This window comes from Pleurodeles waltl, chromosome 3_1, assembly GCF_031143425.1.
Source record: "Pleurodeles waltl isolate 20211129_DDA chromosome 3_1, aPleWal1.hap1.20221129, whole genome shotgun sequence".
Classification (NCBI taxonomy): domain Eukaryota; kingdom Metazoa; phylum Chordata; class Amphibia; order Caudata; family Salamandridae; genus Pleurodeles; species Pleurodeles waltl.
Window position 1 is genome coordinate 1,999,088,144 of NC_090440.1, and position 17,211 is coordinate 1,999,105,354.

Sequence of the window (17,211 nt, forward strand, 5' to 3'; positions counted from 1 at the left end):
ATAACTGCTTTATTAAAAAAGCAGTCACAGACATGGTGGTCTGCTGTCTCCAGCAGGCCACCATCCCTGTGAGTGCTGGGAATCGCAAGGGGGTCGCAATTTGCGACCCACCTCATTAATATTAATGAGGTGGGTCTTTGCGACCCCCTTGCGATTTGCAGATGGTGTCATGGACACCATTCTGCATATGGTTTTGCGATTCGCAAATTGCGAGTCGCACAACCATATCTACCTACATCTGGCTCCAGGTGCTAATCTACCACTTTCCCACTCCCTGCATCCCTCCAAGGGTCTTGAGCTGTACAACTCACAGTTTCAGACCTTTTGAGTCACAGGGTGGGGGAATACAAAATGCAGATGTCATTTTGGCCACCATTCCACGGTAGGTCAACCAGAATTGCATAGTTTGCGTATTTAGAACACTGATAATCAGTGCTCTGTTTAAGAGGGGTCATCCAAAGGCACCCCATTGCTCTCTAATGATGCGTTGTCCAGAAGTGCTCCTCACTAATGTCGGGCCTTTACACGGAACTTCAGACCTGCCTTCTCATGTTAAATGTGACTGGAAGTCTGTGGGGCACAGTAACACTGACACCAAGGGAGGGTAGAAGCTGCCAGAGCGAGAACTGTGCAGCTAGCCAGTATAGGGTAAGTTAAACAATGTTTTAGGGGGCCATGGCCAGGCATCTAAAATTGCAGATGTCTAACTCCACAGCTCCGGACTCGGGCCCATAATTTACACTCATAACCAGCCACAATCTTCCCCGATATATAGCCCTAGTGTAGTCCACGCTACGGAGAACGGGGGGCGTGCTGAAGACTGTGCTGTGGCTGAGCGGATGCATCTCGGTGACTGTGGAGGGTCCGCGACAGGTAGCAGCCTAATGCTAGCCCCCCGATCTCCTCACGCCATCCCTCTTCCTGAAGGGATTGACCTCCAGCGACGTAGTGACTATCTCTGGAGCAGCCAGGCTGAGCAATGTGGTAAGGAGTGGGCCGGGCCGTAATCCAGTGCTGCATGGGAGAGCAGTGGCCTGGCTGCAGCAGTGACGGACCGGGTCGAGCACCTTGGAGGCCGTAGTATGGGGCAGACATGCACCCTTCCCCCCCAGGGGCCCTGATGACCTGCGCCGACCTCTAGGGTTGACGGGTTGACGGAGCCACCCAGGAGGGGAGTGCTAGTCTGGCCCAGAGATGCAGGCTGAGGGTTGGGACCTCTTGGACGTATAGCGCAACTGCAACATTGACTCCAAAGTATATTCATTTTACTCCCCCCCCCCACACATGCTCCGCTCCCATCTGGATCGGTTTCTGTGCACCTCCTGATTGCAACCCTATATAACTCATGCCACATGCATAGGCAATAACACTGTCAGACCATAATCCACTTGAAATTATGCTCTTGTGGGGGCGTGTGCCCATGCCAGTACCAACGTGGCGCCTCCAACCCACGTTACTAGAAGACACAATATATTGGGAGACTCTGGCAACCACTATTGATACATTCTTCTCAGAGAACACAGACACGGCTTCCTCCCACTGGCTGAGTGGGAGATCTTCAAAGTGGTATAACGAGGGGCCTCTATCTCCGCACTAGCAGGCGAACAGGGGGAAATGACTGTTTCAGCTGATGGATGAGACGCAACACCATTATCCCTGTGCCGGCTTTATGTCCCTAGACATGTGGCAAGCATTTGATACCCTTAGCTGAGATTATATGTTAGCAACTCTGGAGGCCTTCAGAATACCCCCAGAATATATCCGATGGGTGAAGCTCCTCTATTCAGATCCCATGGCTAGAGTAAAGACTGACACACATATCTCTGCATCTTACTGAATAAACCATGGAACTAGGCAGGGCTGCCCCCTATCTCTTCTTTTATTTGTATTAGAAATGGAGCCACTCACACACCTCCTTCACCACAGTGCAAGGGAATGGGGGATTGTGCTAGGTCACACTACACGATTTCGCTATAAGCATATGATACGATCCTATATTATAGGGATTTACGGGAAGACATGGAGCAAGTGGCACACAGATATTATCTAAGTTTGTAGATATTTCCGGCCTCCAAATTAACACTGATAAATAGTACGTATATTCCTTTGGTGACACTTACCCAGAACTATTGATTTGGTTTAGATACATGACCATTGCTACTACACCCGTGTCTTTCTGGTATCTTGGCATCCGTATATACCGCAATCACACAAACTTGTTAGAGGGAAATCTAATGCAGCACTCCAGTCTCAAGTAGATTTTTGGACCACTCTACCTCTTTCTGTATCCGGTAGGGTGGCATTAGCAAAGATAGTGGTATTACCTTGTGTTTCATATTACTTTGTTAATGTGCCACTTCTGGTACCAACTTGGGTATTCCAGTTGTTAAATTCCTTGCTGATGGAAGGGCACACCTCTGAATCAGCCCAGCGAAGATGCAGTTGCCGCCTGATGAGGGAGCTCCAGGGGCCCCAGATTTTAAGGCCTAATGCACAGAGGGGCAATTGCAATGGTATCTTACTGGCTGGCCGGCCATAATCTGGGAGAAATCAATTGCATGGCTGCAATGTTGAGAAGAGACTTTCTTCACTGATTGCTGTGCCCGAACCCCCCTAAGACACTTACAGGTGCTACGTTGCTCTTACATATTGCCCTAGCATATTGGAAAATGGCAATTAGATATACAGCCTCATTGGTCCAATATGCATCGAATGTGCCACTTTACGGGCTTCCCCCCGGGTACTATAACAGCCGCCATGCTACCTGTCTGGGAACAACAAGGAGTCCGATCCGTGGGAGACCTGTTTGAAGATGGCATGTTAATGCCATATTCGGACTTTGTGCAAGCTCATGGGCTTCCTGAGCCTCTCTTTTTGACCCATGTGAAAATACTAGCCTCTGTGCGCAGATACTGGGCTCCGGACAGCTCAGAACCGGTAGCACATGAACTTCTTCAGGCTCTTCATTCAATGGGACACGGTAGGCACCTTACCTGATGGCTGTATCGTGGACTTCGTGCACCTCTCAACATACCGTTAGATTTCCTTAAAACAAACCTGGCCACTGACATTCGGCGGGACATAACACCTAAGGAATGGGCCCTTCTTCTGCAATACACAAAAAAGGTATCCTGCAATTCTAGATTTAAGCAGATTCAATTCTTCCTCTTTCATCAAGCATATCTTATATAACATAGACTCAATACGAAATACCCCTCAACTTTGGCCCAATGCTCTCGATGTCATACTCACGATGCCAACCTCCTCCATATGATTCGGTCATGCCCTTCCCTCTCACAGTATTGGTCTGCCATAGCGGCATCATTAACAGACCTCACAGGCGTCGCTATGGGGCAAACACCAGATCATTTTCTATTAGGTTTATACCCTAGACCATGAGGCTCTAAAGTGCCTTCACGCTTTGTGGATCTGGCTACACTTTTAGCGAAGCAACAGTTAACCAGGCGTTGGAAGTCACCCCGGGTTCCTCTCATTATTTTCTGGAGAGAAGAGGTGCTGCGCTGGGGCCAGGCTGAGGGCCTAGCACTCCATTGCGAAGAATACAGAGGGCTATGACAGACACCAATATCATTGGAGTGGGATGCTTTGTTGGAGTCTTTTTAGTTGCAGAGCGAGACCAGAGTCAGAACACCAAGCTCAGCTATGCCTTTTACAATACGCCCTATGCCTATGAGATGGCGTAGACCCCCAACCCTTTATCTTCCTGGACTCGGGAACCTCCCATCCTTACCCTTGCCCCTCCCCCCACACCAGTAAGCTGTTACTACGTAGATAGCCGTATATAGTTCTTTACTTGTATGCATGCACTGGCCCCAACTTTGCTTACATGCCCATGGGCTTAACAGGAATTACAACCCACATTTAGTTTAGTTGCCAATCAGATTGACAGAAGTTAGTTAGGGAGGGCGGGTGGGAATCGGTTGGATTTAGACATCATGGCATTGTTGGATCTTTCTGATGTTGGTCTGAATATCTTCACCGTACAAGCAATTCAAACTGTATTATCTACCTACTATTATGTACACCAACATATCTGTCTATATAATTGAAATTGAATTTTCACCAAACTGCCAATAAAGTTTGTGTTAAAAAAAAGTAAAACAATGTTTTAAATGCTGTTGGTGTGTGTGTACGCCTATGTGTGCATGTATGAGGGTGTTCTGTCCCTGCCATACTGGTGGGAAGCCTTGATATAATGGGGAAAATATACGTTCCATGATAGTAACCACCCCTGGTAAAATTCTAGTTCCATCATATTAATTGATTCCTGTATTGATGCATATATAAAAAGTGGTGGTGGCCGCTGTGATAGAGTGTTGGCACTGGCATATTATGTCACAATCTGCACGATTCTTCTCACCTTTGACCGAAGGATTTGAAAGTGCACCCGGTCTTCTGCTGGTTCTGGACTCACCGAGATAAGGGCGACCCTTTCTAGTCGCCACGGTGCTGCTTGACAGGAAACGCCTAAGCAGACCGTACCCTCCAGAAGGAGTCCCAGAGGGAATATACCCAATTAATGTGGGAAAAAAACTAAAAACAGGAACTCCTGAAAGGAAAAAACAAGAGTGAAAAAAGGAAAAAAGTTTGAAAAAATCTCAGACAGAGCAACAGGAACTGAAGAAAACACGACGAACGGGTGCGAGGATCACAACCAGAAGGAAGTGTTTGCAAGGCAAAACAGATCAGGATTGAGAGACTTATATACTGGAAGACAGGAAGTGACAACACAGGAAAGAGAAAACAACACCATCTTGATTTGGGAAAGGCCTATAGAAAAGAATAGGAAAAGGGTAGCAGTATAAAAGAAAAAAGGCATGCTGGGAAAAAGGAACAGAAAGAAGACAACATGGAAACCAGCAAGAAGACAGCTTGGAAACCAGGAGAAAGAAAAGACAAAGTGCACAGAAACCGGAAGAAAAGAAGGAAAAAGACAAGAAGAGGAGTCCACCACTGACAAGCAAGAAGAAATGTCCTGGAAATAGGTAAGTACGACGCGACTGGGAGCACGAAATGTGCTTCTCAATAACGTGGCGTTAATGTGGTGCAAAAACGCAGAGGACGGGAGGGGGAAGGAGGAACGTGAATAATCGGAGTTGCGGTCTGTCTGCAGCTGAAAAAAGAGACGCTTCGGTTATGCGTGGCGTCACATATTACTGCTAACTCTTGACAGATTAGAGGCACAGCCTGATGGTGGATTCCTCTGCCTAAATGCTAGCACTGGCATGTTAGAGGTAATTTCTAGTATATTGGGAGCCCATCCACAAGATGTTGTTTGGCTACTCCTTGTAAAATTCTAGCCTAGAATTTCTAGAATATTGACATATTCTGACATTTAAGGAATGATATTCCCATCCACATAATGGTGGTGATAGTTGGCATAAGGTGAGCGTACAAGACATGGGGGGTCATTCTAACCCTGGCGGTAAAAACCGCCAGGGCGAATGACCGCGGTAGCACCGCCAACAGGCTGGCGGTGCACCGCTGGGCATTCTGACCGCGGCGGTTCTGCCGCGGTCAGTAGCGGGAAACCGGCGGTCTCCCGCCGGTTTCCCGCTGCCCTGCAGAATCCCCCATGGCGGCGGAGCGCGCTCCGCCGCCATGGGGATTCTGACACCCCCTACCGCCATCCTGTTCCTGGCGGGTCTCCCGCCAGGAACAGGATGGCGGTAGGGGGTGCCGCGGGGCCCCTGGGGGCCCCTGCAGTGCCCATGCCAATGGCATGGGCACTGCAGGGGCCCCCGTAAGCGGGCCCCAAAAGGAATTTCAGTGTCTGCTTTGCAGACACTGAAATTCGCGACGGGTGCTACTGCACCCGTCGCACTCCAGCAACTCCGCCGGCTCCATTCGGAGCCGGATTCATTGTTGCTGGGTCTTTCCCGCTGTGCTGGCGGGCGGCCTTTTGGCGGTCGCCCGCCAGCACAGCGGGAAAGCCAGAATGGCCGCCGCGGTCTTGTGACCGCGGTGCGGTCATTTGGCGGTAACCGCATGGCGGGCGGCGACCGCCGCGGTTAGAATCACCGCCATGATGTTGGTAATTCTTACTATGTTGTTGTCACCTGTGAAAAGATTCTTGGTTTGGTGTGGGCATCCATTACATGTTGGTTTGAAGTGTCCCCTATTGGAATAATTCCTCCCCTGGCACACGTGGCATGATCATGCCCCCATAATGTTAACTCTGCATATTGGTGGTGATTCCCAGCATAATGTGGGCATCAATGAAGTGAGATGATTACACATTGGCAAGACAAAAGTACATGTGAGTACTTCAAGAAAATAATAAATTGATACACTTCAAGAAAATAATAAATTGATACTTGGACATTAAACACGTACCTGTTAAAAGATAAAAAGCTTGTATTGCAGGACACAAATTATTTTTCTGGCTAAAATGCTAAGTTTCTGTTTTTGGAATTATGTTTACGTGTATTTGATAGCAAAATGTATTGTGTTTTAAAAAATAGATAAGCTGGTGTTTAGAGTCTATATAATGTGTTTCTGAATATATATTTAAAGCAGATTATCGAGTGATAATCATTGCAGCTCCCTGAAACCTAATCTAAAATGTGTGTAAACCCTCTTGTGCCTGAACCTGTAAGATGTGCATAACCTGAGCAGCAGCCCTAGTATTTGAATTTGCAAAATCCAACTAGCTCAACTGTACGGCATAAGATTGCACAATTGGTGTATTTTTCAACCCTGGACATTGCAAGAGGCTTTGCTGGCATACTGGCAGGTTCTAAGTCTGTTTACCAACTGAAAACCCTATCCGTGCCTGACTGCATATGCCAGTAGCAAAGCGGAACTTGTTACCTGCATTTGGAACCTACGGAAAACTGGGAAGGGGAGTGAGAGAGAGAGGGATGTAACACCAGACCTCACTATTCGACACCCCAGTGTCAGGAAACCATAAAGTGGATGTTGAAGGGATACTTGGAATAGACATGGCTGTAGAACAAAGAGGAGAACAGGTGAGTGCAGATCAGTAGTTGAGCAGAAGGATGCAGGAGAAATAAGTATTAAGGCTTTCGAGTTCCAGCAGCGAGTACGGTTTTGACAAACATGAGCTGACCTGGAATATTATTGCCCCTGGATGCTGGTGACAACACCAAACTTAATCTAAGTCTTAGTCTTGATCTTACATTAGATCATGATAACCACAATACAGGACTAACAAGAAGGAGGGGAACTAACAGAGAACCAGGAGGGTAAAAAGTAACAAAGACTAGGGACGAAATACAGGTGCAAATTCATACAGTTGCAAAGACACTGATGCACCTAACTACTCATTGCCAGGCAAGGTTCACAAGCCCATGGAAGTATTGAATAGGGCTCCACCACTAATGACCCGGAAACGATCTCCAACCCAAAAAGTAAAAAAAAGGTGATGCTAAAGCTATGGGAAATGTATCTCCTTATTTTTCACTAACCTGTCTCCACTTTCTCCAATCCACGGATAGTCTTCCTGATGTGTTTAAACGATTCTAATAGGCTAATGGCAATCTTGGAGCGTTGGATAGGTGCCCCTGGCCACGTTCTCATCTGGTTTACTTCTTTTGTATCCAGGTGGTTTCAAATAGTGAAGAATAGAATCATGATGTCAGGTAGAGCTGCAATGCTGTGAGAAATTATGGGGATTCAATTCTTCTGCCCACTCTGATGAGTATGTGTCTGGAACCAATGAGTTTACTGTTTGAGTGGTGGAGAGTCTACATACTCCAGATTGCAAGTAACATCCAATTCCATTTAAAAATCTCCTCCATAAACAAAATAATGCCTGTCTGCTTTGGACGCACCAAACTTCAAACCTGGATGGAAGACAACTTTCTAATGCTTAATTTTCAGAAATGGAATATCATATTGGCCTCAAGCACGAAAAGAAATTCAACACAGCTTTTCCTGAGAAACTTACAGTGGCAGTTGTCTCTTCACCTCACTCCATCAGTGCCATTTTTATATTTTACACTGAACTTTCCCCTCACACTTCTTCCTTACATCAACAGTTTAGTGAACACTGCAGATTTTCATGTTCTCTCACTCAAAAAAACGAAACATCTACTTACATCTGATGGAGCACTTTAGAATAGCGATCCTCGCTCTGGTTATTTCTTATCTTGTATTTGTTAATTATGTCTTGGCAGGGGTGACGCAATCCATCTCATCCCTTCTAATGGCTGTACTACACTCTTCTACCAGACTTGTCTCATCAATAAAGTTTGACCACTTCTTTTATACCCTTTACAATGTTCACTGGCTACTCGTTAATGCAAGAAGCACATTTAAAATTGGCTGCCTATGTTGTGCATGGACAAGTCTACCTAGTCCAGATTTGGAACTGCCCAAGAGCAAAACAGACTTTCACATAAACTCCTACAACTTCTGGAACTCCCTTCTTGATGGTCGTAGGACAATTGTAGGACTTTTTGCATCATTTTTGTACTAAACCTCACCTACTTGACATTTCTTCTGGCGTTTTTGTTCTAACCTTTTTTATAGAGGTGGGTAAGACAGTAACAGCTCAAGCCTGAAGCCTTAAGGTCCTTTTAGACCCTTGAACTGAAAACAAGCTGAGCTGTAATGTGGTCTCACTTGATTGAGTCCGTCCTTCTGCACTGCACTGAACCGACGACCTGCACCATAGCACCTCCCACCTTCTCCACCCTGACAAATCAAAACATTTGCTCTTTCCTAAAGTTTGGGTGCAGCCGAGCTCTGTAGTTCACATGTTCCTCACTGAAGATCTGTATGTCGGTGATCTCGAAAGTCCTGGCTTTTTTTGTACTTTGTGTAACTGCCTTCACTGAGGTATTTTACTTTTTTTGAAGTCATTCTCAGAGAAGTCCTAATATCACCATAAAAATAAAATTGCTCTGTCATCGCGTAATTTAGTACGTTTTCCTGGAAAGACTTTTTGTTAAAGCTTGATATAAGATGTGGTGTGTATTTATTTAACACAATCTACTGTTTTAGCTCTTCAGAATGTAAACACAAAGCACTGTCCTTTCGTGTTAAAATATTCACCTAGTGGTTGAACTGCACAATTTGTTAACTGGAAACCCGGGTTCAGTCCCAGCTTCCTGCTTGACCGAATTAGTTGAACCTAAGCAATTCATTTCACTATGCCTCCTTTTTCTTTGTAATCACATTTAGAAGCACATTCAAATAATTCCGTTCAGGATGTTCTATTTAAAAACTTCTCTTTCAATGCTTTAATAAATTATAAGGCTGCTCAGTATATAATAAATATAGCCCATGCGTAGAAGGCAGGTAACAATTTAAATACGAATATAGTCCATCTTTAGTGGGCTCTTGACTACTGAAACAACTGGCTTGTGTCTTGGCTCACTCATAGCATCTTTGTAAGGGCCCATGTGTTGAAACCATCATCCTAATGAATGACACTCAATATAATGACGCAGTCTAATACACGAAAGTGAAAAACGTCCACATATTAAAGGAATACAGTTTTTTTTAATTCTGAAGTCTCTGTCATATTTTAACTGCATGCTTCTTACACAGTTTACTTGCCAAATATTCTCATGGCTCGGCTCGTTCTCTGACTCTCAGACACTAGCCTGACACCAGGCTCGGCCCTGGCTTGGCTCTCCCTTTTAATTTGCTGACTTGGGGTCAGATGTAGCAACTGACGAATTTGTGAGTTGCAAAGTGCGAGTCCATGCGACTCGCAATTTGCAACTCGCAAATTCGTATGCAGTACGGTGTCTCAGACACCGACTGCAACTCGCTATGGGGTCGCAATGACCCACCTCATGAATATTCATGAGGTGGGTCGCAAATTGCGGCCCCATAGCGAGTATAGGCACTCGCTAACATGGAGGCCTGCTGACGTCAGCAGACCTCCATGTTCGTGACCTGCTTTTAAATAAAGCAGTTTTTTTTTTTTAAAGTGTAGCCCGTTTTCCTTACAGGAAAACGAGCTGCACTTTAAAAAAAAACGAAACCTTAAGTTTCGGTATTTTTTCAGAGCAGGGAGTGGTCGCTTGGACCACTCCCTGCCCTGAAAAAATATTTTTGGGTCCAGTCACAAACTGGAAGGGGTCCCATGGGGACCCCTTCCAATTTGCGAGTGGGTTACCATCCACTTGAAGTGGATGGTAACTGCGATGCCATTTGCGACCGCGTACGGTATTGCATCCCACTGCGACTCGCAAATAGGAAGGGAACACCCCTTCCTATTTGCGAGTCGGAAATGCATATTGCGAGTCGGTAACGACTCGCAATATGCATTTCTGCATAGCAAACCCACGTTTGCGACTCGCAAACGGCGATTTTCGCCGTTTGCGACTCGCAAATGGTTTGCTACATCTGGCCCTTGGTCCTCTATTTTCTACCGTCTTAGCATTGCGTCTTGGTTACTGTTCATTTTGTTGTTGTTTTCTATTGTAAGGAACCCTAATACCACTGCTGATGCAGGTGAGCTTAGAACACCGTAACATAGCTAGCTAGTGGTAGGGTGCCCTCCCAAAATGGGGGGAGCATAGCCCCTTAGAGCTCAGACCGCCGTGGCTCGAACCCGCGCACTAGTCATGCGCCGGGCTGGCCTTGCCACTTCCGCCTCTACACCCCGCAAGGTGTGGGGGCAGAAGTGATTCACTGGGAGTCGTGAGGGGCCACATCACTTCTGGCCCAGCTGCCACCGCCCATCAGATGGGGGAGCTATTTAAGTGTTCCCCCAGAAAGGCCTCGGCCTTTTTTGATGCAGCGGTGGTCGGAGCACCAGGGGTGGGGAGAGGGAAGGACCTTCGGGCCCCTGGTCGCCCTCATGGGGGGAGAGGAAATACTAAAGTCACCATAACCAACAGAGGAGTCCCCAAGGCTGGGTTCCCTGGATAACACCAGAGGTAGGATCCTGAAGTCCTGAACCAACCTGCGGATGTACACACCAGCTTGGGGGGTAGGGAGCCCAGATTGCTGGGGTAGCCATGGGGCTCTGGCTCCTGGCCTCCCCGTTACACCGCCGTGGCGGATTGGTGTTTAGGGAGGGGGCGGAACCCAGAGCATGAGGACAAGGGACGGTGAAGTCGGAGGAGCCTCCCCCCCCCGGGATACAGGTGAGGTACGGTTCACCTGTGTGGTCCAAAGGAGGTTCAGGACAGGAAGGGATCCTGTAACATTGATTTATGGTTTGATAAATAATTCTTATTGAAATGATTTAAAGATATTTGTTGTATTGTATTGTTTTTCAGGTGAAATATTAACTCCGTGTATTTATAATATAATTCTTAAATATACAAATAAATTATTTCCAACAAATAAGTCTTGCCGGTCTGCTTGTGGCAGGTGTTGGGGTGAGGGCTTTCTGGGGGCCTCCGGGTTCTATGGTGGAGCACCCTCCCAAAATGGGGGGAGCGTGGCCCCTTAGATCTCGGGCCACAGTGGCTCGAACCCGCGCACTAGTCGTGCATCGGGCTGGCCTTGCCACTTTCACCTCTACACCTCGCAAGGTGTGGGGGCGGAAGTGATTCACTGGGGGCCGCTTCACTTACAGGCCAGGCTGCTGCCGCGCATCGGATGGGGGGGCTATTTAAGTGCCCCCCCAGAAAGGCCTCGGCTTTAAATTGATGCAGCCGCAGTCGGAGCACCAGGGGTGGGGAGGGCGAAGGACCCTTGGGCCCCTGGTCGCCCTTGTGGCGGGAGAGGAAATACTAAAGTCACCATAACCAACAGAGGAGTCCCCAAGGCTGGGTCCCGTGGATAACACCAGAGGTAGGATCCTGAAGTCCTGAACCAACCTGCGGATGTACACACCAGCTTGGGGGGTAGGGAGCCTAGATCGCTGGGGGGGCCATGGGGCTCCCGCTCCTGGCCGCCCCGTTACACCACCATGGCGGATTGGTGTTTAGGGAGGGGGCGGAACCCAGAGCATGAGGATAAGGGACAGTGAAGTCGGGGGAATCGCCCCCCCCCCCAGGGATACAGGTGAGGTACCGTTCACCTGTGTGGTCCAAAGGAGGTTCAGGACAGGAAGGGATCCTGTAACATTGATTTACGGCTTGATGAATAATTCTTATTGAAATGATTTAAAGATATTTGTTGTATTGTATTGTTTTTCAGGTGAAATATTAACTGCGTATGTTTATAAAATAATTCTTAAATATACAAATAAATTCCTTCCAACAAATAAGTCTTGTCAGTCTGCGTGCGGCAGGTGTTGGGGTGAGGGCTTTCTGGGGGCCTCCGGGTTCTATGGTAGAGCGCCCTCCCAAAATGGGGAGAGCGTGGCCCCTTAGATCTCGGGCCGCCGTGGCTCGAACCTGCGCACTAGACGTGCATCGGGCTGGCCTTGCCACTTTCCCCTCTACAATTCACAAGGTGTGGGGGCGGAAGTGATTCACTGGGGGTCACGCGGGGGCCACGTCACTTCCGGGCCCGGCTGCCGCCGCGCATCGGATGGGGGGTGCTATTTAAGTGCCGCCCCAGGAAGGCCTCGGCATTTATTGATGCGGCGGCGGTCGGGGCACCAGGAACGTCGTAATCCCACCCGCTCATCCCCTGTTTTTTAGGTTTGGAGAGGAAATACTAAAATCACCGTAACCAACAGAGGGGGCCCCAGGGCTGGGTCCCCTTGATAACACCAGAGGTAGAATCCTGAAGTCTTGAACCAACCTGCGGATGTACACACCAGCTTGAGGAGTAGGGAGCCCAGATCGCTGGGATGGCCATGGGGCTCCCACTCCTAGACGCCCGTTACACCCCCCTGAGGGATTGGTGTTTGGGGAGGGGGCGGAACCCTGCGCATGAGGACAAGGGACGGTGAAGTTGGGGGAGCCACCCCCCCAGGGATACAGGTGAGGTACGGTTCACCGGTGTGGTTCAAAGGAGGTTCAGTACAGGAAGGGATCCTGTCACATTGATTTATGGTTTGATGAATAATTCTTATTGAAATGATTTAAAGATATTTGATGTATTGTATTGTTTTTCAGGAGAAATATTAACTGTGTGTGTTTATAAAATAATTCTTAAATATACAAATAAATTCCTTCCAATAAATAAGTCTTGTCGGTCTGCGTGTGGCAGGTGTTGGGGGAAGGGCTTTCTGGTGGCCTCAGGGTTCTATATGGTAAACGGTAGTCCATGTGAAACTGACTTTTCTGAACAGCCTTGATCCCCAGTGACATTTTAGATATTTTCTTAGGGAATTGTGCTTAAAATGTACCATATCGCCACAACGTTTACAAACATAATTTGTGTACCAACAAACCTCACATCTTCCTTGGTAGGGTCATGTTTGCTTGGCACTGCATGAAATTATTGGACTATTTATAGAGTAGCCTTTCAAACCCTATGTCCTTAAACACATTTATGTGAAAATAGTGCCATAAAACGCACTTTTCTGGCTCCGTTTTTTCAGTATTTTCTCAGGGGCAGATTTTGTCCCTTAGCAACCCAGAAGCTCCCTCAAGAAGGTCGAACTCAATCAAGTTCTTTGCTTGCTTACAACAATTCAAGTCAGCTACCTCTCAGCACCACCTACTACATTTTTCTCCCTTACAGTTGATAATTCAGTGTCATACCAGACGTCGTCCTAAACAACTAAACAACCAGTACAAGCTCCCACTGTTTCACCAGGGGAGCCCTGTTCGCTGTCATTCTGTTGATGAACCTCTGATGTATACTGGGCTAGACTGGGAACCAAAACCAGCGATAGCAAGCATTTCAAACCAGTCCCATACTGTACAGTGCTAGTAAACCTTCCAGGCAAAGGTGTGCTTTTCCAGTGGATTAGGAAAAGATTATTTTACCAGAAAAAAGTTTAGAAATAAAATGGTCCGCTTGGTGCATTTTACAGCTCAATTTGTCAAAGAGGTTTACAGTACCATATAGTTCTGTAGGGGGATTTATTAACTGTTGCAATATTTTTGAAGTCTGTTAGAGTACCCATGAACAATATTCCTCTAAAGCAGAAAATCAACTTAGTGTTTCTAAGGAAAATGAGTAACTAGTGCTAGGGAATCCTATTCCAAGAGGAATGCATCAGCTTTGAATTTTGTGCCAGGAAACAGGGTTGGATTGCCCTATAGGGAGGGCCACTGGAATTATGCGATTGTGCCTCTGCGGCGAGTTTTGCATAATTATAGATTTGTGGCATATGCAACATTATCCATCATCTGCCCGCATAACCTACAGATTTTAACAAAAAAAATAAGGAAGCTGTACATTTGTGCTCTGCCACCCACAAATAAATACCACCGTGTCTCTCCACTGTACAACTGAGAGTGAGGAGCAAGAGACAGATAAGATGATCTACCACCAGAGGATGACGTCAAGCGCTCCGCACCCCAAAGAAACTAACTGGCAGAATGAGATGAACACACTCCAGTCATTCCTCTGGTCCGACCATCCCAAACACCAGACTGGATCCTGACACATGGTAAATCTCCAATAAAAGATTTTGGGTCTTTTTCAGATCTGACAAATCTCGTATGAGTGAGCAGTCAGACTACCTCTGGTAGCTACATGATAGTGTCCATGATTGCAACAAATGTTTCTTGTTTTTGTTCAGCACAGCTTTAATGCAATTACAATTTTATTTTCTGTGCAACAGTTTACTGGTACGTTGATCGCTAGGTCCTCTTGTTTGTTTTCCCACTATCATTCTAATGGACAATAAATTTAATGTTGCGTATGTGCGGAAAAAGATTCCTAGGTATACCTTTATTTTGATAATCTCAGTCCTCTCTGTGGCCTGAGGCAGCTTATTCTTTGTACTCTTTGAGGCCAACAACAATAATATGACATTCCATGACTGGGTCAGTGTTGATATGTTACAGCTCTAGATTATTATATGTGCAATGCTATGCTTCTTAACTCCACCCACTTCTGCACTTCATACATCCATCTTGAAGTGTTGGAAGCCTTTGCATATTTTTAAGACATGAACTTCCATCAACCAGTTCGGTCATTGATATGCTGTATTACACCTTTGTATCACTCCAGTAAAGGATGGTGCATTTAATCTTGCCTCTGTACTCTGGAGGTCAATGCTCCATCTTTTAAAACACGTGCGCATATATGAAATGAAATACGCAAAGTGTGTTCCAGGTTATCTTTGGTGCCTGAAGAATGGTTTATATTTTATTCTGAAGAGGTTTGCCTGGGGCATACCATCCCCAACAAATACATTTGTCCAAAGTAAAAGCACTAAAGAAGACCACCACATTAACAGACGTTATGGATTATTAATAAAGGGATAACAATGAAATAAAACATTAACACAGTATATGCTCAATAATGAAGTCTTCCTGTTTCACTACTTTGTATATTACAGTTCTTATCATTACATGTAATGGTACACAGTGAACTTACTGAAGTAGTTGCCTTACTAGGTCTAAAACCCTTAATTGGCAGGCACACACTACAACAGCGATCTTTCAGCTCACTGAGTTATCTGGCAGGAGGTACTGGAATCTGAGTTATCTGGCAAGAGGCACTGGAATCTGAGCTTCTGGTCTATTATTATAGCATAGTTGAGATACACTTACGTTCGGCGGAGGGACAGGGAAAATTGGAAAAATGTGAGCCTGGTCAGCATATGTATTGCGCGCTCATGCCGGAGTATGTTGCATGACAACCTCGATTTTACTGAGGAGGAGAAGTGTAAAGGTGCAGAACCAAAGGACAGTACCCTTACCATGGTAACCAGGTTAACCCTCCGTTCTCTCCTCTCCGTGTGCTGGCCTGCAGACCAGTGGCGTAGCACGGGTGCCGTGTGCCCTATTGTAAGCAAGGAAATAGATCTTTGCCCGCTAGTTGAGCAATAAAAGACAGGTAGAATTAGCCTGCATTGCGTTCTTCTTAACAATGAGCCTTGGTGCCGCTGCACCTGCTGCACTATTGATAGCTACGCCCCTGCTGCACACATATACCAGTCACTCAAGCACAACTGAATCTAGGAGCGACTCGCAGGAGAACTTTGACAAAATATGAGAAAAGACTTGTCAAAATATATACTGTTCTGAAAACAAGCAATGGTAATGCCAATAAGTCTGGCTTTAAAGGAATGTTGTATGGCAATGTGAAGCAGTAGAAGTAGATAGCATGGAAATGTATATGTATTTGTGTGGAAGCAAAGAACTGTAGGATAATGTTGATGTAGGTTAAACAGTCAGGTGACAATTGCACTTGCAAGCCAGTCCGAAAAATCCATGTAGGTTAATGACTGCTCTCATCCCATCTCTGCTGCTACCAGAGAAAAACACCATAAATGATATCTAGTTATCTAAGACACTTTAATTGCTTTACAATGTCATGTGTGTATCCCTGAAAGTTCAAGCTTGGGCGGCTGGATAAATAAACCAAATGATCTCAGCTGTTTTTTTGTGGAAGCATATACTTCTGCCCAATCACCACATGCACTCCTGTATCCCAGCATGTGGGTGGAGCCAAAGAGCCTCTCTCCTGGCGATTCTCACATAATTGTCTGGCGACAGCTGCTCTGTCAAACCAGACCATAACAAAACGATAGAGAGTACACTTTAAAGAAATAGTTATTGGACATCATTATACGATAATACACGAGTAACGCTATGAGCGACAAACAAATTAGTAAACAAAACACCTATCCCATGAGAGAAGGCAAGAGAAAAGGACTAATAATTAGCTGGAGACAAATCTCCTGAGTTCTGCTGACTTGACTGGCACGGATTGTAGTGTTCCCATTGGATGATTATTCTTCAGGGAAGATCTTGAGAACTATTGTTTACTGCCTTCTTTTTTTAAAGTGAGAAAGGAGAAGTATAATGTTTACTCTGGTGTTGCCATAACATTTAAACAGAAAGGTGAAATGCAGCATTTTTCTTATTCTGATACCACGCAGCCGCCATGACAGTAAAATGTATCTTTTTGCAGGAATTTTTGCAGGCTGTTACCTCGCGGCCTCTGACGGAAGTTATCGCCGAGGGAATAAAGAAAAAGACACTACAATTTTTCAATACCTTTGCAAGCATCAAGGTTGAGCTCTGGGATGCCCACTACCTTGATGACGAGTGCTACACTTTGCCGGTGAGTCAGGGGTCAAGAGGGATTCTTGAGAGGACATGTGCAATCATTAAGTAATATTGACCAGAGGGTGATCGGATTTTCTGTTTGATTTTGGCTGGGGAATAGGGATAGAGACCACACCCTGCAAAGCTAGTTGTCTGACCCTCTTCCTCAATACTTCCAAGATGC

The 17,211-nt window shown here is 46.1% G+C and overlaps 1 protein-coding gene across 1 annotated transcript in view; it reads left to right on the top strand.

Annotated features, from left to right (window-relative positions):
* Window positions 1-17,211, top strand: part of LOC138283656 (uncharacterized) — a 426,145-nt gene that overhangs the window by 393,268 nt on the left and 15,666 nt on the right. Inside the window, exon 7 of the mRNA XM_069221591.1 lies at window positions 16,891-17,043. Within this exon, the coding sequence (XP_069077692.1) occupies window positions 16,891-17,043 (153 nt within the window). The remainder of the gene's footprint in view (window positions 1-16,890; window positions 17,044-17,211) is intronic.